The sequence below is a fragment of the Sinocyclocheilus grahami genome, unplaced genomic scaffold (genome assembly GCF_001515645.1).
Source record: "Sinocyclocheilus grahami isolate Dianchi unplaced genomic scaffold, SAMN03320097.WGS_v1.1 scaffold85.1, whole genome shotgun sequence".
In the NCBI taxonomy this organism is placed as follows: domain Eukaryota; kingdom Metazoa; phylum Chordata; class Actinopteri; order Cypriniformes; family Cyprinidae; genus Sinocyclocheilus; species Sinocyclocheilus grahami.
In genome coordinates, this window is record NW_015505264.1 from 1,613,643 (window position 1) to 1,632,588 (window position 18,946).

General features: G+C 38.9%; 1 protein-coding gene and 1 non-coding gene across 4 annotated transcripts in view; one reads left to right on the forward strand and one right to left on the reverse strand.

The window, feature by feature from the left end:
* The window catches only part of phldb2b (pleckstrin homology-like domain, family B, member 2b), a 46,922-nt gene that overhangs the window by 21,595 nt on the left and 6,381 nt on the right, over nt 1-18,946 (reverse strand). For 2 of the 3 annotated variants that reach the window (XM_016274207.1, XM_016274205.1), the window contains exons 2-8: nt 17,454-17,522; nt 17,260-17,383; nt 15,261-15,443; nt 11,734-11,789; nt 11,227-11,290; nt 7,296-8,443; nt 2,057-2,398 (exon numbers count right to left, since the gene is read on the reverse strand). In XM_016274207.1, coding sequence (XP_016129693.1) covers nt 2,057-2,398; nt 7,296-8,443; nt 11,227-11,290; nt 11,734-11,789; nt 15,261-15,443; nt 17,260-17,383; nt 17,454-17,522 — 1,986 coding nt within the window. Of the gene's footprint in view, nt 1-2,056; nt 2,399-7,295; nt 8,444-11,226; nt 11,291-11,669; nt 11,790-15,260; nt 15,444-17,259; nt 17,384-17,453; nt 17,523-18,946 lie in introns of all 3 variants that reach the window. The other variant, XM_016274208.1, reaches the window with a different exon arrangement.
* trnak-cuu (transfer RNA lysine (anticodon CUU)) lies at nt 14,307-14,379 on the forward strand. Its single transcript has one exon. It is a non-coding gene; the product is annotated as a tRNA-Lys (tRNA).

The window sequence follows — 18,946 nt, forward strand, 5'->3', positions numbered from 1 at the left end:
CAGTTTAAAATCTAAATGACTGAGTCAGCGCCAATAGCCTCGTGGGCAGTGCGCCAACATATAGCACCACTGCGCTTTGGGGGTCCCAAGTTTGAGTCCCGGTTCGTGGACCTTTCACGACCCTGCCCCCCTCTCTCTCCCACTTTGCTTCCTACCTAAATACTGTCCTATCCTAATAAAAAAACAGTCTCTTATTAGGTTTTGTATTGATTAGGATGCTTACTTGGAAGTTAGCTGCCTATGTAGACAGCAAAAAGCAGGGCAGCTCACTAGGCTTTGAAACACAGCTATCATGTGCATTTTGTCCCCATTTATTTCAGCTGCTATTAGTGAATGTTTAACCTTCCAAGCTTAACTTATTAGTAATGCTAGGTTTTGAATTGATTCCTAATGCTACATTTAGAACTGGCCTAGATGGCAATGCTAGTAGTGTAAAGCCCTTTAATAGAGCATGGACATGCCCCCTTCTGGCAGCTGCTCAGATCTTTAGCTCTGAGAAACAGGATTCACTGAATGAACACCAACAATGATGAATGGGTTCAACGGAAACTTCGAGGAACAGAGGGGCGGCTCCATTTCCTAAACCAATTATTTATCTACGTTTTCAATATCCGTAGAAGGTGATCTGCTTATTTTGAGTTTTATAAGCAAAAAGTTGACCTTTGACCTGGAAGATTCCACATGTTTGTGCATGTATGATTAGGACAGCACATATGGGTGAGAAGACTGCCATTCTTCCACTGTGTGAGGCAAAGATTGACCAAACACAATGCGCATGACCCTGTTATATTTGGACAGTGATGTTTATATCTGCTCATCACAGTTTATACTATGGAGGGCACAACTCTGGGCTGCAGAAAGAGGGCCAATACAGATTTATAGTTTATATAAACTGGTTTCCATGGCCATTTTGTGTTCTATTGCGTATACCTTTAGATGGATAAATAACAGAACCAAAGCATGACTGCTACTCCTGCGCAGTAGACTAATTAGATTAGCCCATACAGGAGTTGAAGGGAAGACTCCTTGAATTCCTTCTTGGATTAAAGTGTGCGTGAGGTTGTGTGCATGCCAAGGAAGGGTGGGAAACTCTTATAACCTCTCCAAAAGGTCACAGGAATTAGCAGTATGGAAAAGGACTAGCTTTACATATGATTCAGTTACCTAGCAAGATTAAAACACACACTGCACGCAGAAAACACTTCATGCATGAAGCCATAATGGAAAGCAATCAAAGTATAGCTGAAAGTCATCTGACAAGCGCAGACAATCTACTATACTATACTATACTATAATTTAAGGAAATGCTGACATGGAAATATACTTTAAACAATTTATTGAATTTTACAAATGAAAATATTAATATATATATTAGACTAATTAAATTGTAATTTAACAGTTGAAAAGAAGTATATTACTACCATTGCACGTATTTATAATATAAATAATGCTGACAAAGAAATATACTCTTTAACATTTTTTTCAATTTAAAAATGAAGATTATTATAATATATCACTTATTTTTAAATTAAATAAATAGTTTAAAAGGAGAAATTACAATTACAGAAATGTATAATATAATAATGAAAACATGGAAGAAACAAAATATACTATTTTTTAAAAAATATTTATTAAATAAAAAAAAATTACAATTATTATAAATTCCTGAAATTATAATACACTTATTTATTAATTAAATTAAACTTATTAAAATCATAATATAATAATAATATACAAGTAAATTTTTATTAAATGAATAGTTTAAAAGAGTATTACCATTCCAGCATAATATAATATAATATAAATTTGATCAAAACAGTTTAATTAGAGTACATTTCAATTTAAGTCATTTTTATTTAATATTACAGTATCTTAAATATAATCAGTGGCCCAAAAAAGTATTTGGAAAATTAAAATGTTTTGATGCAATGCAAATGCAATGATTGTTAAACAAATGGTCCCATGGTGATTTTTAGTAGATGCATGAAGTCAGTTCCTCTCATTCATACACTTCTAAGAGTAGCTTAAGTGGTTTAAGACAAGCTTTACTAATTACCTTTATTATCCGTGTCAGCCGAGGAGAAGGGGTGGGAGCGGAGCCAAGGACAGCGGTTTTCTCCGCCTTGGCTTCTCTGTGTCCACTATTCTTGCGCTGCCGTACTTGTCTCTCCTCGCTGGCCTGGGTCTCCTGGGCTTTAAGCCCATAGTTGTTTTCAGCAGAAATGCTGGCTGACAGACTTGCACAGTCTGAGAACGTGGACTCATCATCTGACACCTGTAATTTCTCCAGCTCCTTGTTGATCTTCTGCAAGTCTGCGACGGCCAAGCCAGTTTTGTCCTGCTCTGCACGGCCCAGCCCGGAACACAGATTAAGGATAGTCTCCAGACGCTGACGTTCCTATGGATCAAACAGAGACAGTATGAAAAAAAAAATGCATATTCAGACACTTGCAGCATCAAAACTCACAATCAGACAGCTGGAGGAAATGATAAATTTGGAAACCTGTCTCACCTTTGAAATGCAAACAGATTTACCTGCAGCACTTCTGAACATGTTTGTTATTTGGAGAAAACCCACTGCAGATATTTCACACTAATAGCCCATAGGTAACCTAAAGAAAAACATTACTGCGATTTCTCCAAAAAGGTCCAATATACAAACATCTTTGATTCCAAAAGCACCCTTGACAGCCCCAAACTGCGATCAGAGAAAGACCAGACAAAGACAACCAGGCATATACATCTAAAAACAACCCGGGCCATGAAGGAGTGCACTTGGCCTGAAAAAAATCCCTGTATTTATCGACTGATATGGAAATGCAAACAGCAAGCTCAGGCGAGCATTTCCAGAGCCAAGAAAAATGATCTCACTGGTTCATATAGCTGCGAATGAACAAACCGGCATGTTAACAGTTATTAAATCCATAAAGATGATATTTCCTTGTAAATCGAAACCTGGTCCGCAAAATAAGCCCAGCATTTTTATGCATTCGCATGGCCCTATTCTTCAGAGTGCTCTACTCACCATATCAACGGATCCAGAGGTCAGAGGACACATGGTGACCTCACAGGAGAAGATCATGCCCTCATCAAAAAGATGACAGGTTTAGTTATGTTCCTTAGCACAGCAAGTACAAATTACAGAGAGAAATCAACGAACCAAGCCGGTGTCAGAAACACAAACCCTCTGATGGAAGGTTGATGAGTCAGTGGGAAGGGAGATTGCAAATAGGAGAGAGAGAGGGGGAGCTCTCAGAAACTGGGCAGAGAGTGAAATTAGACCCAATAAAAACACTGCTGGCACTGTATGGGAAAGGATATACAAATAGGAGCAGCGTGATTCAATCCTTCCGCTTTTATTCATGACACGCTAACAGCCCCAATGCAAGAGCGAAGGGTAAAACTTCACGAGATCTTCTCCCATAATCCTAATCAGTTTACATAAACTGTATCAGTGAAGGACCGTTCTGTCAAATGATAGGATATTGCTTTGCGGTGTATTTATTCTTAATAAAATAAACACTATGTTATTTAAATATTAAAAATTTAAATTTTTTTAAATTTAATTTGAGTCATTTTTCAATTTTAGTAATTTTCTTATGCGTGTGATTTTTATAATTTCTCTTTGAATATTTTTTATTTATTTTTATTTCTGTTCCATTTTAGTACTTAAACTTAGTTGCTAAGGAAACTTCAAGTTTATTACAGAATTTAATTTTATTTCAATTCACAAAAATGTTTTCAATAGTTTTAGGCTATTAAAAACACTTAATAGAACAGAAGTCAACTTTGGTTAGCAAGCTAGCAACTTAGACTATTAGCTTAGCATAGCTCTAACAGGTAATGAAAATTTGTAGCTAGAACAAGCAAATGCAAATTTAATAGGGAACTGGAACAGGATCTTGCATGAGGAAAAAAGCAGACAAAAAGCATCTCTGTCCACTGATAGCCATTAAAAGTCATTGGCAAAGCAATTCATATATTTGCGAGCGACGTATAAATTACCAGTAAATACATCTCAAATGCATGATATTAATTTTTTCACATAGATTTTTCCAATGCTGCTGCCATTTGGAAATGTTATTGGATAGTTTTCTCCCAATATTTTAGACCTCATTGGGCTCTGAAACAGAAAAAACAAAACAGCACATGCTACGCAACGTGCCATCATGAAATGAGTGTGTGTTTTTTGGACATGTACAACCATGGCTAAAGTCTGTAATATTACATTCCTCTGAGAGAGTTTTTTGTAATTTTTTTTTTAAAGAAACCCAGTGAAAGTCTATGTGTGGATACGATTCTCCACCTGTAGCGGCCTTGTTTTCACTCAGTGCTGGCCTTGTAAAGATCACCAGCCTGTAGTTTTGGTGCTAACTAATGAGTGGGCGGCCTACGATGATGGTTTGGCCTCTGCCCAGCAGGGCGGCGCCACAGGTGGCCTCCCTTAACCACAGCGTGCAAAAACTCTGTTGCCTTTCATTTGAACGCCATTGAGAGCAGCTGAGTAGCAAGAATGGGGCATGTTAGCATGGGCAATTTGCCAGGATCATCTGCAGCTGTGGGTGGCCTCCCAGAGAGAGTGTATTCGAGAGGCCGGGTTCAATGAAAGTGGATGTGGTTCTGGGCTGTCGAGCTGTCTATTAATAGGAGGTTTATGCAGCCACACCTCTGCTTGGGTCTTCCACCGCATCCACTACAGAGAACCAGAGGCCTTCCTGCACATGGTGTGTTTGTTATAACCGAGAGGAATGCCAGAGCGCAAGTTTGGCGGGAAGATTAATTAGGCTGCAGGTGGGGTCCCCCATATCTTCATATTGCAAGAAGAGTTGAAATATCACAAGCTTTTAATGTGATACCCCCTTCACAATGAGAAAAGAAAACAGGGTCATGGAGGAGGAATGTTAAATATTCTAGATGAAATCAATCTTCAAAGTCATTTGTTCTTTATATTGGGTGAGTCTTAAGAAGAATGATATGCTTCTAAAGAATTATAATAAAAATGAAACAGATGATTGGACATACAGATGTTTGAGTACTTCTATAATGATATGCATATTTTGTGTTAAAGTCAACATAAAACAGAATTTAAAACCCATTTTACTTGAAAATGTGAAATGAAATGTGACATTTGTGCGTTAACTAGGAGATTTGATGTGAAAAAAATAGGGTGGGATCACTAGGAGTCATTAGGAATTGATTAGATTATGAAAGGTATTACAATCACTACTTAATTACATTTTCATGCTGACTTTAAAACAATACATCAACAACATTAAACAGAAAATTCTGTTATTAATTACTCACCCTCATGTCGTTTCAAACCCGTAAGACCTTTGTTCATCTTCAGAACACAAATTAAGATATTTTTGATGGAATCCGAGAGCTTTCTGACCCTGCATAGACAGCAACACAACTACCACATTCAAGGCACAGAAATGTAGTAAGGACATCGTTAAAATAGTCCATGTGACATAAATGGTTTAACCGTAATTTTATGAAGCTACGAGAATAATTTTTTAGTGCAAAGTAAACTAAAATAACTTTATTCAACGATTTCTTCTCTTCCGGGTCAGTCCGCCGCAATTCATGAGAACCAGTAGCATGTTTAGGCACCATGCTATTGCGTGGGACCCTGCGGAACGCGATTTCTTCTGATGGGAGTCGAGAACCAGCATTTTTTTGGACCGGTGCGTAATTGGGTCAATACCGGACTACTGATAAGCTTCAGGACAAACAATACTGTTATCAATACATGTGTTGTTTTATCTCCGTACTTCTGTGTTAATGGTGAATTAGAAACTGTTCTCATAAACCGATCTCAAGCTGATGACGCGCCTGCTGTAAGAGGTTTGGCATGATATGCAGCGGCACTGTCTCAATCTCTGTCTGGTGCAGGTAAAATAATTGTAATGCTGAAGGTGAGGTAGAATTCATATTTCTTCATTAAATAACTTACAAAATAATTTGAAAACTTTCTGTGAGGTGTAATTTTACAAACAGCACATGTTCTTCACGAGCTCTCGGTCTTTCCCTCTCAAAATACGCAAATGGCTTCATATCACCACATCGTGTCTGCACTATAAGCGAGCTGCACACTGCACAGTTGACACAGGAATTGTCACAGTTTACAGACATCGTCACTAAAGTTTATCATTTGCATTTCTTTTTTAAGTTTGGCCAGTATTTAAACCATTCATCACTCGTGCGCTCTTCAGTGAGAGCACACTCAACAATTGCCCCATTGTAAAAACAAAAATGCACAGCATGATCAAACATTTAATTTACATATTTTTGAAAAAAAACTTTCCCCTCTCCACCACTCAAATAAAAAAAATCCTCCCTCCCACAAGAGTAACCTAAGAGGGGAATTCACCCCATTTTCAAAAATGAAACTCGGGCCCTGAATGAATGTCTGTAAAAATCCTGATTGGAGTATCACTAGAAATAATTCTACATGTTAAAAAGAAGCCTTTTTTCATCATGTAGATAAAAACGGAGATAAAAAAAGTCCCTCTAAAACAGAGAGGGACACTCTCTTTTAGGAGAAATCACGCCCGCTCCCTGAGAAAGTCAATATATTAATTTTCTTAAATAAAAAGAGATGCCAGAATTCTCGGTTACATTCTGTTGTGCTCCTATGCACATGATGTTACAATATGTTGTGCTATGGTATGGTGAGGAAATCTCTTTCTCTCTCTTTAAAAGGCCTTTTTATTTAAAATATTTGCTTTATGTGCGTTTTTCTGTTTGCTTGGAGGCATTTGTAAACTGCAGTAATAAAATAACTTTAAATTTTCAACATCTTTTTACATCATTTATTTTTGCACCAAATTATAGAGTAGTATGGATAACTGTATCGATAAGCAGTATCTTATCGGTATCGATAGAATGTAAATGATACCCATCCCTACCTCGGAATCGATCGCAAAATCCACCGAGGGGGGCCTCTCCGGGACCACTAGCTGAGGGCCCCCAAAACACTAAACTAAGCCCCTGATGAGAACACTCTCATGAATGGAAGAAAATTGTTGAATAAAGTTGCTATTTTAGTTCTCGTAGCTTCATAAAATTAAAATTAGTCCTGATGTCACTTGGACTATTTTAATTATGTCCTTAATACCTTCCTGGGCCTTGAACATGGTAGCTCTCTTGTTGTCTATGGAGGGTCAGAATGCTCTTGCATTTCATAAAAAATTTCTTAATTTGTATTCCGAAGATGAACAAAGATCTTACGGGTTTGGAATGACATGATGGTAATTAATGACAGAATTAATTAAGTGATAAAAGTCTCTTACCAGTCTCTCCACTTCCTGTTCCCGCAGTCTTTCATCCCTCTGTCTCTGATGGTAGTCTTGAAGCTCCTCCTTTCCACTGAGAGAGCTGATGCTGCCCTTTCTCTCCCTGAAGCCACTTGGCGGACCCAGGCCTGCCTTTCCGAACGACTGCCTTCTCTCCCCGAGACCAATCTCCAGAGCTGGTGAGGGACCACGCATGGCTTGCCTGTCCACTTCCGAGTAGCAGCTGGTGGATGTCAAACTCACCTTCTTGGCTTGGCGGGGGCTGGTGGCTTCTCCCGATGTCATGGTGACATCTGGTGGGGCTACGGTGTGTTTGGTTCCAGGTTTATTGGACAGCGAGATCGAGACTAATTCAGAATGACCATTCTGGTGGTTGGAGCCAGTTGGGCGAGAAAGCTGGCCATCAGGAGACCGATAGCTTGGTGGGAGGGTGAGTTGAGTGTCGGCAGGTCGATAGAGGCGTGGTAGGGAGCGACTGTGCGAGCTCATGCCTGTAAGTGACCCAGCGGAGTACTTTCTTTGCCGTGGAGTGGGTTCGAGTCCTCCATTGCGGCCTGCATCTGGAGTGTGGAATCTACGAGACAGACGAGGACTAGAAGGCATGCTGGCTGCACCACTACCGCCCACTGGCGTTGTGGGGAGGGAATTGGTCACACCGGTGGATGAACCATTCCACATTGAGAGGGCTGAACCTGAAGTCCCAGCACGATGACTGTCTGGTGTATTAAGGAGGAGACTATCCTGAGATTGGTTCTGCGTCATGGGTCGAGAATAAGGAAGTGATGCGTCACGCTCTCGAGGGTCGGAACGACGAGGAGATGGAGGCATGCTGCTGGATGAATGTGCTGGTACTTTGGCAGCAAGTGGTGGCCTTTCGGAGTTGTACAATCGGCGAGTTTGTTCTTGATAGGATATTGGGGAGGATGTGGTGATGGGTGACAGCAGATTGGGTGTGGTGGGAGGAGACTGCGTCATGCTAAAGTAGGATGGGCTTGAGTCCCCATTGGCTCGCAAACTATTCTCCAATGCCTGCTTCTTTTTTTGTAAAGTGTCCATCAAATCCCGCAGTTCAGAGACAGAGCGCATCCCTCTAGAGCCAGAGCCACCTAGACAATGACTGAAGTCGCTGCTGAACTTCAGATAATCTAAAAATAAACAAGAAAGGTTCTTCAGAAGAATAAACGAGAGTTTATTACGAGCAGCTTCATTTTTGAAAAAAGGTCAGACTATTACAAACATGAAAAAGTGGTTACGAGGAGTTATATAACTGTCTGCTTGGTCCTTGAAAACTCCTGGAATTGCTTTAATTGTTTGCAGGAGTATGGGGAGCTCGGACTGCTATACCCAAGACTCGTTTGACCTGCAAAAACCTTGAACCAAAAGATCATCAGTTTTCTCTCAGGGGCCAATAAATTAGGCCTGTCTATTTGCTTTCCAAGAATTCAATGTGGCGTTACAGCTAAAACTAACACAAACCTAGTCAGTTAAGATGTTTTCTAAAAACAGAAACTGACCAAAGTTCAGAATGTTCTAGAAACAGAAACTGACCAAAGTCTACTCTACACAAAACACTGCACAATGAGGTGAACCAGGAATATAAAAACTTCCTTAATTAACTTCATTTGTTTAACTTTTAAAATAACTGTAGATGATCCAGGCTAGGAAGAGTTTGGACAAAAGACATCCATGTTTAATTTGGCTTCTATGTCTGCTCTTCTATCTCCCTACTTTACAGACACACTTTTCTCTTCTGCTTTCTGGACAAGACGTAATCTTCACTCCGCCACGTGCCAAGACAGCGAAGATCATAGAAATCCCACTTCAGATGACTGACATGAATGTTCATAAAACACATAAGCCTGCACATGCCAAGAAAAATCCCTTTATCTCTTTAAGGTGCATGTGTGCGTACATTAGGCTGGAGCAGAACTTAAATCATGGAGGAATCTCTCACGTGAAGGGAATGAAGGAAATAGAGCAGAAACTGAAAGCTATATCACAAGGATGACAGGGTAGGATGAAAGGCATGCAAGATCACACAAACTTTAACCATACATGGGGAGGTTCTGGCTAACCATTTAGTGACAAGCTTCACTTTTTATAGCTACTGAAAGAAACCAATGCATGCTGGTGTATATACACCACACCGGTAAGTTTACACCCCTATAAACAAACTAGACAGCAACATAAGGGTTAAAGTTTAACTTATACCAGTATACCGAGCACAGTAAGGCCCAGAGTGTTTGTTTTTCCCAGGTTTGCTATGCACAATGCACTTTGAGTGAGTGGGTGCACATTTGTTTATGTGAAGATTCATTCCTGCTGTCTAGCAACACAGTGTGAGTGAGGGAAAGACTGAGAGGAGGTGGCAATGATTTATGTCACTCTCTACACCTCACTCAAAATGTTCAATCAATCAACGGGGAGAATCCAAACCACATCTGTGTACAGATCACACATTCCATGAGACAGACTGGCTCCCTGAGTGAGTGTGGGTTTGCTTAGATATACTTTGGCAAAACTACCCTTGAGGATGTACTCAACTGTAAAAGTCATTCATATAGATATATACAGTTAAATTCTTTTTTGGGGGGGTTTGAGTTGGAGTTAGTCCAGCAATTGTAATTCACTTAATTAAAAAAATCAAATAAAAGGTTATTCATTAATGTCATCTTCATATTGCTTTATTTGTGGCACTGAAGTTGCATACCATAAAAATGTGAATTAAAAATTAACTTTAGCTAATGGTTCAGAGCTGCCATATTTTACTATGGCTTTTAAGTGGCATTTTTATACAGAAATTGAAGCAGAGATTGCTCCAATATGGAGATATAATTGTTGCTTAATTCCAAATAAATAGATTACGATCCATAAATAAATGTAAAGAGATTAACAAACATTAAACATACTGACAAATAAATAGAATGACATCTACAAATAAATCTTAAAGTTTCACAAACATGAATTAAATTCACAAATAAATAAAATGAAATTTGCAAATAAAAACCATATTCACAAATATATATCACAACCACAACTTTGCCTGGCAATTATTTGTGAATCCTGTGCATTCCAATTTTAAACATCTTTTACTGTACCCATTTTATGGCCCTTATATTGCCTATTTGATGCAATGCAGATGAATGAAGTTATCTCAGGACGAGACCACCCTGATTGTAAAGCAAAACGTGATTGGCTATAGCGAGATCGTGCTACGATTGGTCAGCGAAATGTGGCTGTTATCTGATTGGCTTGAGTAGACGGTGGGTGGAGTCCACGTATTTGTGGATTGTCAGCACGTCTTGACGGAAGAAATGTTTCACAATTCGCAAATGCACAGGACGCGATTCACAAATGTGTGCAGCTATCTACAAATGCACAGGACGCGATTCACAAATAAATGCCAGGCAAAGTTGTGGTTGTGACAAATATATATTTGTGAATGTTTTTTATTTGCACATTTTATTTTATTTATTTGTGAATTTAATTTATGTTTGTGGAACGTCAAGATTTATTTGTGGATCTCATTCTATTTATTTGGAACTAAGCAACAATTCTATCACCATACTCCAAGCAGACTTAATTTGGCTGTGTAAAGATGTCTTGTCTGTAAAGTAGACATTAAGTACTCTTAAAAGAATTCTGCTACATCAAAGGTTTAGAGGATTCTATTTCAGACTGCAAAAGAGCTGTGACAGATAACTGAAACTACGTATTACTCACACACATACAGAGAAGATCCTCCATGGAGGTGGAGCTGGCATGTTGTGATGTAGGATACAGGCTGTGTGTGTGTGTGTGTGTGTGTGTACAAAAGATTAGTGGTTTCAGTTTTTGAGGGGGTTTGGGTGCATAAGATGGATAGTTAAAGAAGAAAGATGAAGAGAATGAAGGGAATATTATAGTGACATTAAGGAGGAAAGGTTACCTGTGCTGTAGACCAGCGGAGAGACAGGACTCTTCTGAGGCAGCATGCTTTTCATACGGTTGGCCTCCTCGGGATGGCCATACTCCAAGCAAACTTAATTTGGCTGTGTAAAGATGTCTTGTCTGTAAAGTAGACATTAAGTACTCTTAAAAGAATTCTGCTACATCAAAGGTTTAGAGGATTCTATTTCAGACTGCAAAAGAGCTGTGACAGATAACTGAAACTACGTATTACTCACACACATACAGAGAAGTTCCTCCATGGAGGTGGAGCTGGCATGTTGTGATATAGGATACAGGCTGTGTGTGTGTGTGTGTGTGTGTGTACAAAAGATTAGGGGTTTCAGGTTTTGAGGGGGTTTGGATGCATAAGATGGATAGTTAAAGAAGAAAGATGAAGAGAATGAAGGGAATATTATAGTGACGTTAAGGAGGAAAGGTTACCTGTGCTGTAGACCAGCGGAGAGACAGGACTCTTCTGAGGCAGCATGCTTTTCATACGGTTGGCCTCCTCGGGATGGTTAAAGCGAAAGATATAGGACTTACCCAGACAGAGTGTGTAACCTGCAGAGAGGAAAATAAACACACATGGATCAATCTGAGAAGGACCAGATTAGTGTTCACGTCACTCAAGCCCATAGTTCATTGAAAATGTGAAATAACACTGAAATCTTCTAAACAACACTGAACCCTAGATGTTTCACTTTAAACGAATCTTTCAACCTCGTTATTCAATTACTCCGGATGTCAGTCTGCAGGGCTCCAAATTCTGAATAAGAAAAGCTTGTTTCACCATAAAAACTGATTTATAAATCAGGTTTTCCTTATTGTCTCTTAGCAAAGTACTACATCCTGAGGGTCTGAGTCTGCTCTTTCCACTAATCTGAAATCAGAGACTACAGAATGGCAGATGGATGCAAGCCCGGAAAAAAAGTAATAGAAAGCGGAATAACAGCTCATGGAAAATATGTAGGACCTCTTTTTCCTTCTCAGTGAAACCCCAAAAGATCTGCCTCTGTGGTCTTTTCACTGTGAGTATCTAGGAGCTGGTGTGAGTGAAAACAATTCCATCAAAACAAGAATTTTGAATGGGAACGGTCTGTAAATTATCACTGGTTTTCAACGCATGAGCATCTTTACAGAAGCCTAATGAAAGATACTCATCTAAATAATTTAACCAACTTCATTTTTGGAGTTAAACAAGACAAGATTTTCAAAAAATGGGCTGAAATTACTTGTTAAATTAGGTAGATTTTCTTACAGTATATGTTTTTCCAGCAATTTTTAGTCACTGATGGAACCACATGCTACAACAATGAAGAGCTCACTGAACGTCCAGTCGTGTGTGTCATTAACATGCCAAACCCTTGACACTCAAGTCTTCTAAATTTGTCTCACACATTCCCGGCTTTGGAACATTTCTTCAAAGCTTTCTCTGGACTTCCCTTTAATGCGTCACAGAACAGACAAATACAGCTTGAGCTGCGGGATGCGCTGATTTCATAACACCAGATGGACTCAATGTGCAGGAAAATAAAACCCTGAGTCAGTCAACACACTTCCATAGGCATAACACGTCCAGAGAAACACTCACGAAAAAGAAACATAAACAGGCACACGTGTGTGTGTGTGTGTGTGTGTGTGTGTGTGTGTGTGTGTGCGCACGCTCGTAAGTGTTTAGTCTACACAGCTGTGCTCCAAATGCTAAATAAATACACTTTCAAAAGAACACAGAAGATGTACACATCTAAGCTTGGCAACCAAGGTGACTGTATTCCGATTCTGTTTCATGTACTTCCATGCAGAATACATTTGTGTAGGTTCATAAAAATGTTTCCAAGACTTTCATAAAAAGAGTTTACACTTGTAGTTTATTGCAAGTCTTTTCCTGCCCTTCTGCCCCACAAATGAATCCACAAACACAGCTGCTGCATCTTATAAACGCTCTCTTTTAAAGTCAGGCTTGGATTAAAAATAAGAGTCCTTTGATCACATAATCAAATGTGCATGTTACTTTATGAACAGTTGGATTGGATTAACCCAGCACCACAAGGAAACAATCTTCTGGTACAAATAAAACATTTAATATATCTGTTTAGCGCTATAAATTAGAGGGGAGACACAGTTAAGATCATAGCATGGATATTAGGTAACTGTTATTTGATAATTAAGAAGAAAACCATTATCTGGCCTTTTGCTCAGGAAACATGATGGAATCAAATGAAGTTTTGCAATTGCCTGGGGTGAAGTGACGTCCCTTGTTGCGTCACAGTGAGTGGAGGAGGTGGAACAGACCTCTAACTGAGCTCTTCTGATTATTACCAGCCCTGTTGCTCACGTGCTCTCAGTTTTAATCTAATTGACTCAAAGCATTTAGAGTCAGGGGAGGTTAGCCTCAAATATGCCTCTATTTCTCATTGACAGAGCATCCTTTGCATGTGGCTTCTTTTTGCAATACAGATGATAAAAGGAGTTCTTTCAAAACTGGTCTCTCAGTAGTTTTCTAAAAGTATTCAAAAACAAAAAGAAATTTGTCTTCATTTGCATCACAGTTGTGCCTATTGACAGTCCCTCCCACAGCAACAAAGACAGAAGCGGAGGAGACATTTCGAAATGCCGTCAATATTTACACTTCATGACTGAAAAGTGTCAGAATAAGTCTGGTAAATGTTTATCTGACTCGCTCTCACCGAGGTGCGAAAGAAAATAAGCATAGAGAATGATGGATTGTTTGTTGAGGAACTCGGTGAGGCTAAAGAATGCAGGAATTATGGGAAAATACAACCTTGGGGAAGAAAAGCTGAGCTCGGTAGCTCACTCTAACACTTCTGGAAACTCTGAGTCACAGCGTCGCATTAAGAAAAGATCCAAAACCACACCAATTAAACCCTGTGTGATGTCCAAAACCAAGACCCTGCTGGAAAGACACATTATGTATTTCCAATACATAACACACTTCATTCCCAGGTCATAAACCTCTTCCCCTTTTCATTTACTCAGACACTGTGTTTTCCAAAGTAAACAAACAAAAACATGCATGCTGTAAATGCATTTTCACTGAAGCACTATCATATACTGCCAGCCTGGCTAGCGCAGTCGGTAGAGAATGAGACCCTTAATCTCGGGGTCGTGGGTTCGAGCCCCACGTTGGGCGCACCTATTACCGCTATTACTGTGGGCAGTCGTGGCCTAATGGATAGAGAGTCAGACTTGTAGGTCGTGGGTTCGATTTTCAGGTCCGGCAGGGATTGAAGGTGGGGGGAGTGAATGTACAGCGCTCTCTTCCACCCTCAATACCAAGACTGAGGTGAGACCCTTGAGCAAGGCACCGAACCCCCAACTGCTTTTCGGGCGCTGCAGCAATATGGCTGTCCACTGCTCAGGGTGTGTGTTCACTCAGGCCCGGCTCCAGAATCAAATAACTGAGGGTGCTTCTTAAATTAATGAGGGTGCTGTAACTACAGTATATATATATATATATATATATATATATATATATATATATATATGTGAACTAAGATGAGTGACAGCTTTTTTCATCTCAGTTCATCGCAATCTCACAAAGATATGTTATTATCAATAAAGTTCTCTACGCTGCACAACACATCAACACATTTATTATAATGAGATGATTCGTGCTGAACACAATACCGGAACAAAAACTCCGGCGATTTCAGCGGTGAGTGGATTCTAACTTAAAATGCCTCTGATTTAAGAAATTTGTCCGTGCTCAGATTTGTCCGTGATTGGCTACATTGCTCAACGCTGCAAAAACACATTGACATAGAAATCGATCTCCAGAGCGCAAATCATAACGCACTGGATAGTTTGCCAAATATTCAATAAAATCCCATTAATACAGCTTTAAATGAGGGTGCTTTTGATTTTGTTTGAGGGTGCTCTAGCACCCCCGTAGAACCGGGCCTGTGTTCACTACTGTGTGTGCACTTGGATGGGTTAAATGCAGAGCACAAATTCAGAGTATGAGTCACCATACTTGGCCACACTTCACTTTCACTTTCATATTGTGGTTACCTTGCGTGAGTTGTGTGGGCCTGGTAACAGGAACTCCATCAAGTGAACACCGGTGCCCACATGGGTCAAGAGTGACGACCCCTCCTCTGTTCTCAATCCTGCAGTGTTCTGCTTCAATGCCGGGACCCTCAATAGCAATGTCCTGAGGTACAGGGGCATCATCACGGCCTATGCGTGTTATTCCTGTAATAAAAAGCAATTCAATTTGTAACTGTAGTGTAAGTGCAAGCTTTCAGTGCCACTGTGAGTTTGATTTAAATTAATGTTGACTGCAAGAAATATAAGACTGTAAATACATATGTCTGCAGTGTGGTTATCTATATTTAATCAGTTCATCCATAAATCCTGCATATTGTGCTGCTGTTAGTTCAGCCGTAAGGTTTATTCAGTGCCAAAAAATTCTCACCAACTCTGAGGCTTTACATTTTTACCCCCTGGGGGCTTTTTTAAATTGAATTTTGATGAAAATGTACACTTGAAGTAGGCTTTTAAAGTTGTCAGTGATTTACAAGCAATGTTAAGGTAAACCGTGGCTAGAGCTCCAGACTAAATATTATTAAGGACAAATATTCTAAGGGTTTATTTGGGGTATATTTAGTATAAATTTAGTTTGAAATGGTATTCATGGTACTCAGTCTTACAAAAATGTTCACATCAATATACTATACAAAAAATAACCTATTTGAATATTTTTTTTATTTCAATACATTTTTAAATGAATTGCTAATAATAATTAAATAATTCTTCATAATAATTTCAATAAAACTGTGTTGTGAATATATATTTTAATTACATGGTGTCATTTGAACAACCAGTCAGTAAATGGACTCAAATCTATCACAGCAACAGTTCATTTTGAATCAGACATAATTACTCAGTTAGGGAGTCATTTGTGAACTATTTGTTACTTGTGAAGAAATGCTTCTGAATGATTTTAACCTATGAGTTTGAAACTATTTTGTGATTTTTTTTTTATGACTGATTCAAAAGAATCAGTTCATAGGAGTAATTTCTTTGTGAATTGGACTCTACGGCTCACGCTTGTGTGTTTGTTGAATGCAGGAAACCCTTGTTTGCGCTCTTGACATTTGACAAAAATGCATCCAAAGTCATCTGGATTGTCGCCAGAGACAAAATGATTTAAAGTTATCATAAATTGTTTTTTTAATTGTTTTTTTTCTCCTTCTTAATTTTTGCCAATTTTAGTCACAGCTTGGAGACTTGTTGCTGGCATGGAGATGTAACTGTTCCAAGGAATGGTGTGTGTTTCTGTTTTACATTCCCATTCTTCTCTGGCCTCTGCTGGCTCACACACTCAACCAGTGAAGCAAATCACCCCCTTACAGCTTTACTTCAACATCTCACAGTCTATTACTAACGGATATGGTCAATGTTTGCTCTTTTTATATCAAAACATAATTAGACTGCCTTGAAATAGCAAGTTTAAATCAGTCTTTGTGTGTGTTCAGTACTATGGCGGTACTGTAATACTTGTGACTTTATTACTTCGTCCCACTGGGAGGAAGTCAGCTTGACTCCTTGTCCTGTCTCTATTCTGATAGGTTGCACACTTCATTTCCTGCACCATTCTCAGATTGCATTCCAGCGTTTACCATGGTGACTGTGATAAGAGGGGCGAGGAATGAGCAAGGGCCATGTGCACAGACGTGGTGTCATCAGAACAAGTCTGACACCTGTGTGTAATCAGAGACAGGTGGACCCTTCTTATTGCTTCTTTAAGGTAAAGATTAAATAAGATGCACCGGGTTCCGGCTTTACATCCCATCCTTCCACCCTCTTCCTCTATGATAACCTAAGTGCACTAACAATAAAAGCCACATGCATCCACTGTTTCATGAAGGCACACATAGATCGAGGGGCTTATTTACAGATCTATTCTTTGCAGGCTATTGTTCATGGTTATTTGGGTTTGTGTGTGAGGGAGGGAGATCGGGAGATAGATAGACGGACTCAAACAGAGAGAGAAAAAAGCACATACCCTCCTTTAGAGGTAGTAGAGTTATGGCTACACTGAGTCTTCCGCTGCCCAGGCTGACCAGGTGAGGGGTTGCAGTTTGTACCTTCAGTCCTTTTCCTGTGTCAATCAGGTCCAGTGGTGGACTCTGAAACAGTGCATTACAGCTCATTAATAGTTCTTACCTCAAAGAACAGAAGAACAAATTGTCCACTAACCTTAGGAGAACCGAGGCTCTGATCTGACTCTAGTTCGAGGACACTCGCCGGGGAGTTTGGCTCTGTATCCTGTACCACACAAGAAGAACAAAGAGCTGATATGTTTAAACATATACGTACTTGTTGTATAATCATCAAAGGGCTTTACAGACTTAACTTCTCAGAAAATATGACGTGTACTTAACCGAAATATTTAACTTATAATTAAAATTATTCTAACATTTTTGTTCACTTATTTTCACTGTTTCTTAAGTGGAGCACAAATACAAATTTAGTTGGTAAGATTTTGTAACGTTTTTGAAAGAAATCTCTTACGCTCACCAAGGCTGCATTTATTTGATCAAAAATACAGTAAAAGCAGTAAAATTGTGAAATATTATTTCCATTTAAATAACTGTTTTCTATTTCAGTATATTTTAAAATGTAATTTATTTCTCTGATGGTAAATATGATTTTTTTAGCAGCCATTACTCTAGTCAGAATCATTCTAATATGCTGATTTGGCACTCAAACAATTTCATAATATTATCAGTTTAAATTTGATGTTCTGCTAAATATTTTTGTGGAAACTGTGCTACATTTTTTCAGGATCCTTTAACAACAATTTATTTGAAGTGGAAATCTTTTGTAACATTAACAGTAAATAATGAGATACATTTGTGGATTCACAACACCTGCAATACAGTGCATGAGTACTTTGATACATTTTTTAAATATATTTTATATTGTGCTTTTTTTTTATTTAAATTTTTTTTTTTAAAGAGACAAACAGTGCCTGTCAACCTTCAGCATTCATTGTATGGAAAAGAGCAGAAAGAACATTGAATTCCTTCTTTTGTGTTCCAGAATTAATACTTTAAAAGTATGGAAAAGCATGAAGGTAAAGTAAATAACGACAAGAATGCAATTTTAGGGTTAACTAACCCCTTAAAATAACCCTAATAAGTTCTAATCAATTGTCCTTCCACTATGACTGTATGATGTTTAGAAAATTATACTTTAATATTTACTCCAACATGATGGTTTAGATCATGTAAAGTCAACATTAGCAACCAGTTGCTGGTTATCTATCAGTTCTAGCTTGAACACCATTGAGTGAGTACAGATAAGAAAAAAGCTATTATGTTTAATGGCACTCCAGTAACAAGATAGGTACAGCAAAGACACTCACAATAAAGCCCCTGGGGGCCATAAACATCAGAGCGAACATACTCGCAATCTAATCCAGCAGCCACACGTAACATAGGTTGGAATGTGTGTGAAAACGATCCCAAAGGAGCAAAAAACAGGAATGTGGGAGGAAAAGGCAGGAATGTTCCATGCCTATTATTTCCCACAAGTCACTGTTTGGTATACCATGCCAATGGAGATATGGTGAGAAATGGCCTTTGCTTTGGTCCTGCCATCCCAGATTTGCAGTTACCATAGAGAGGGGCTTATGTACATTTCTGCTAACCCTGCTCAGATTCATACATATACATAGAGAGAGATGT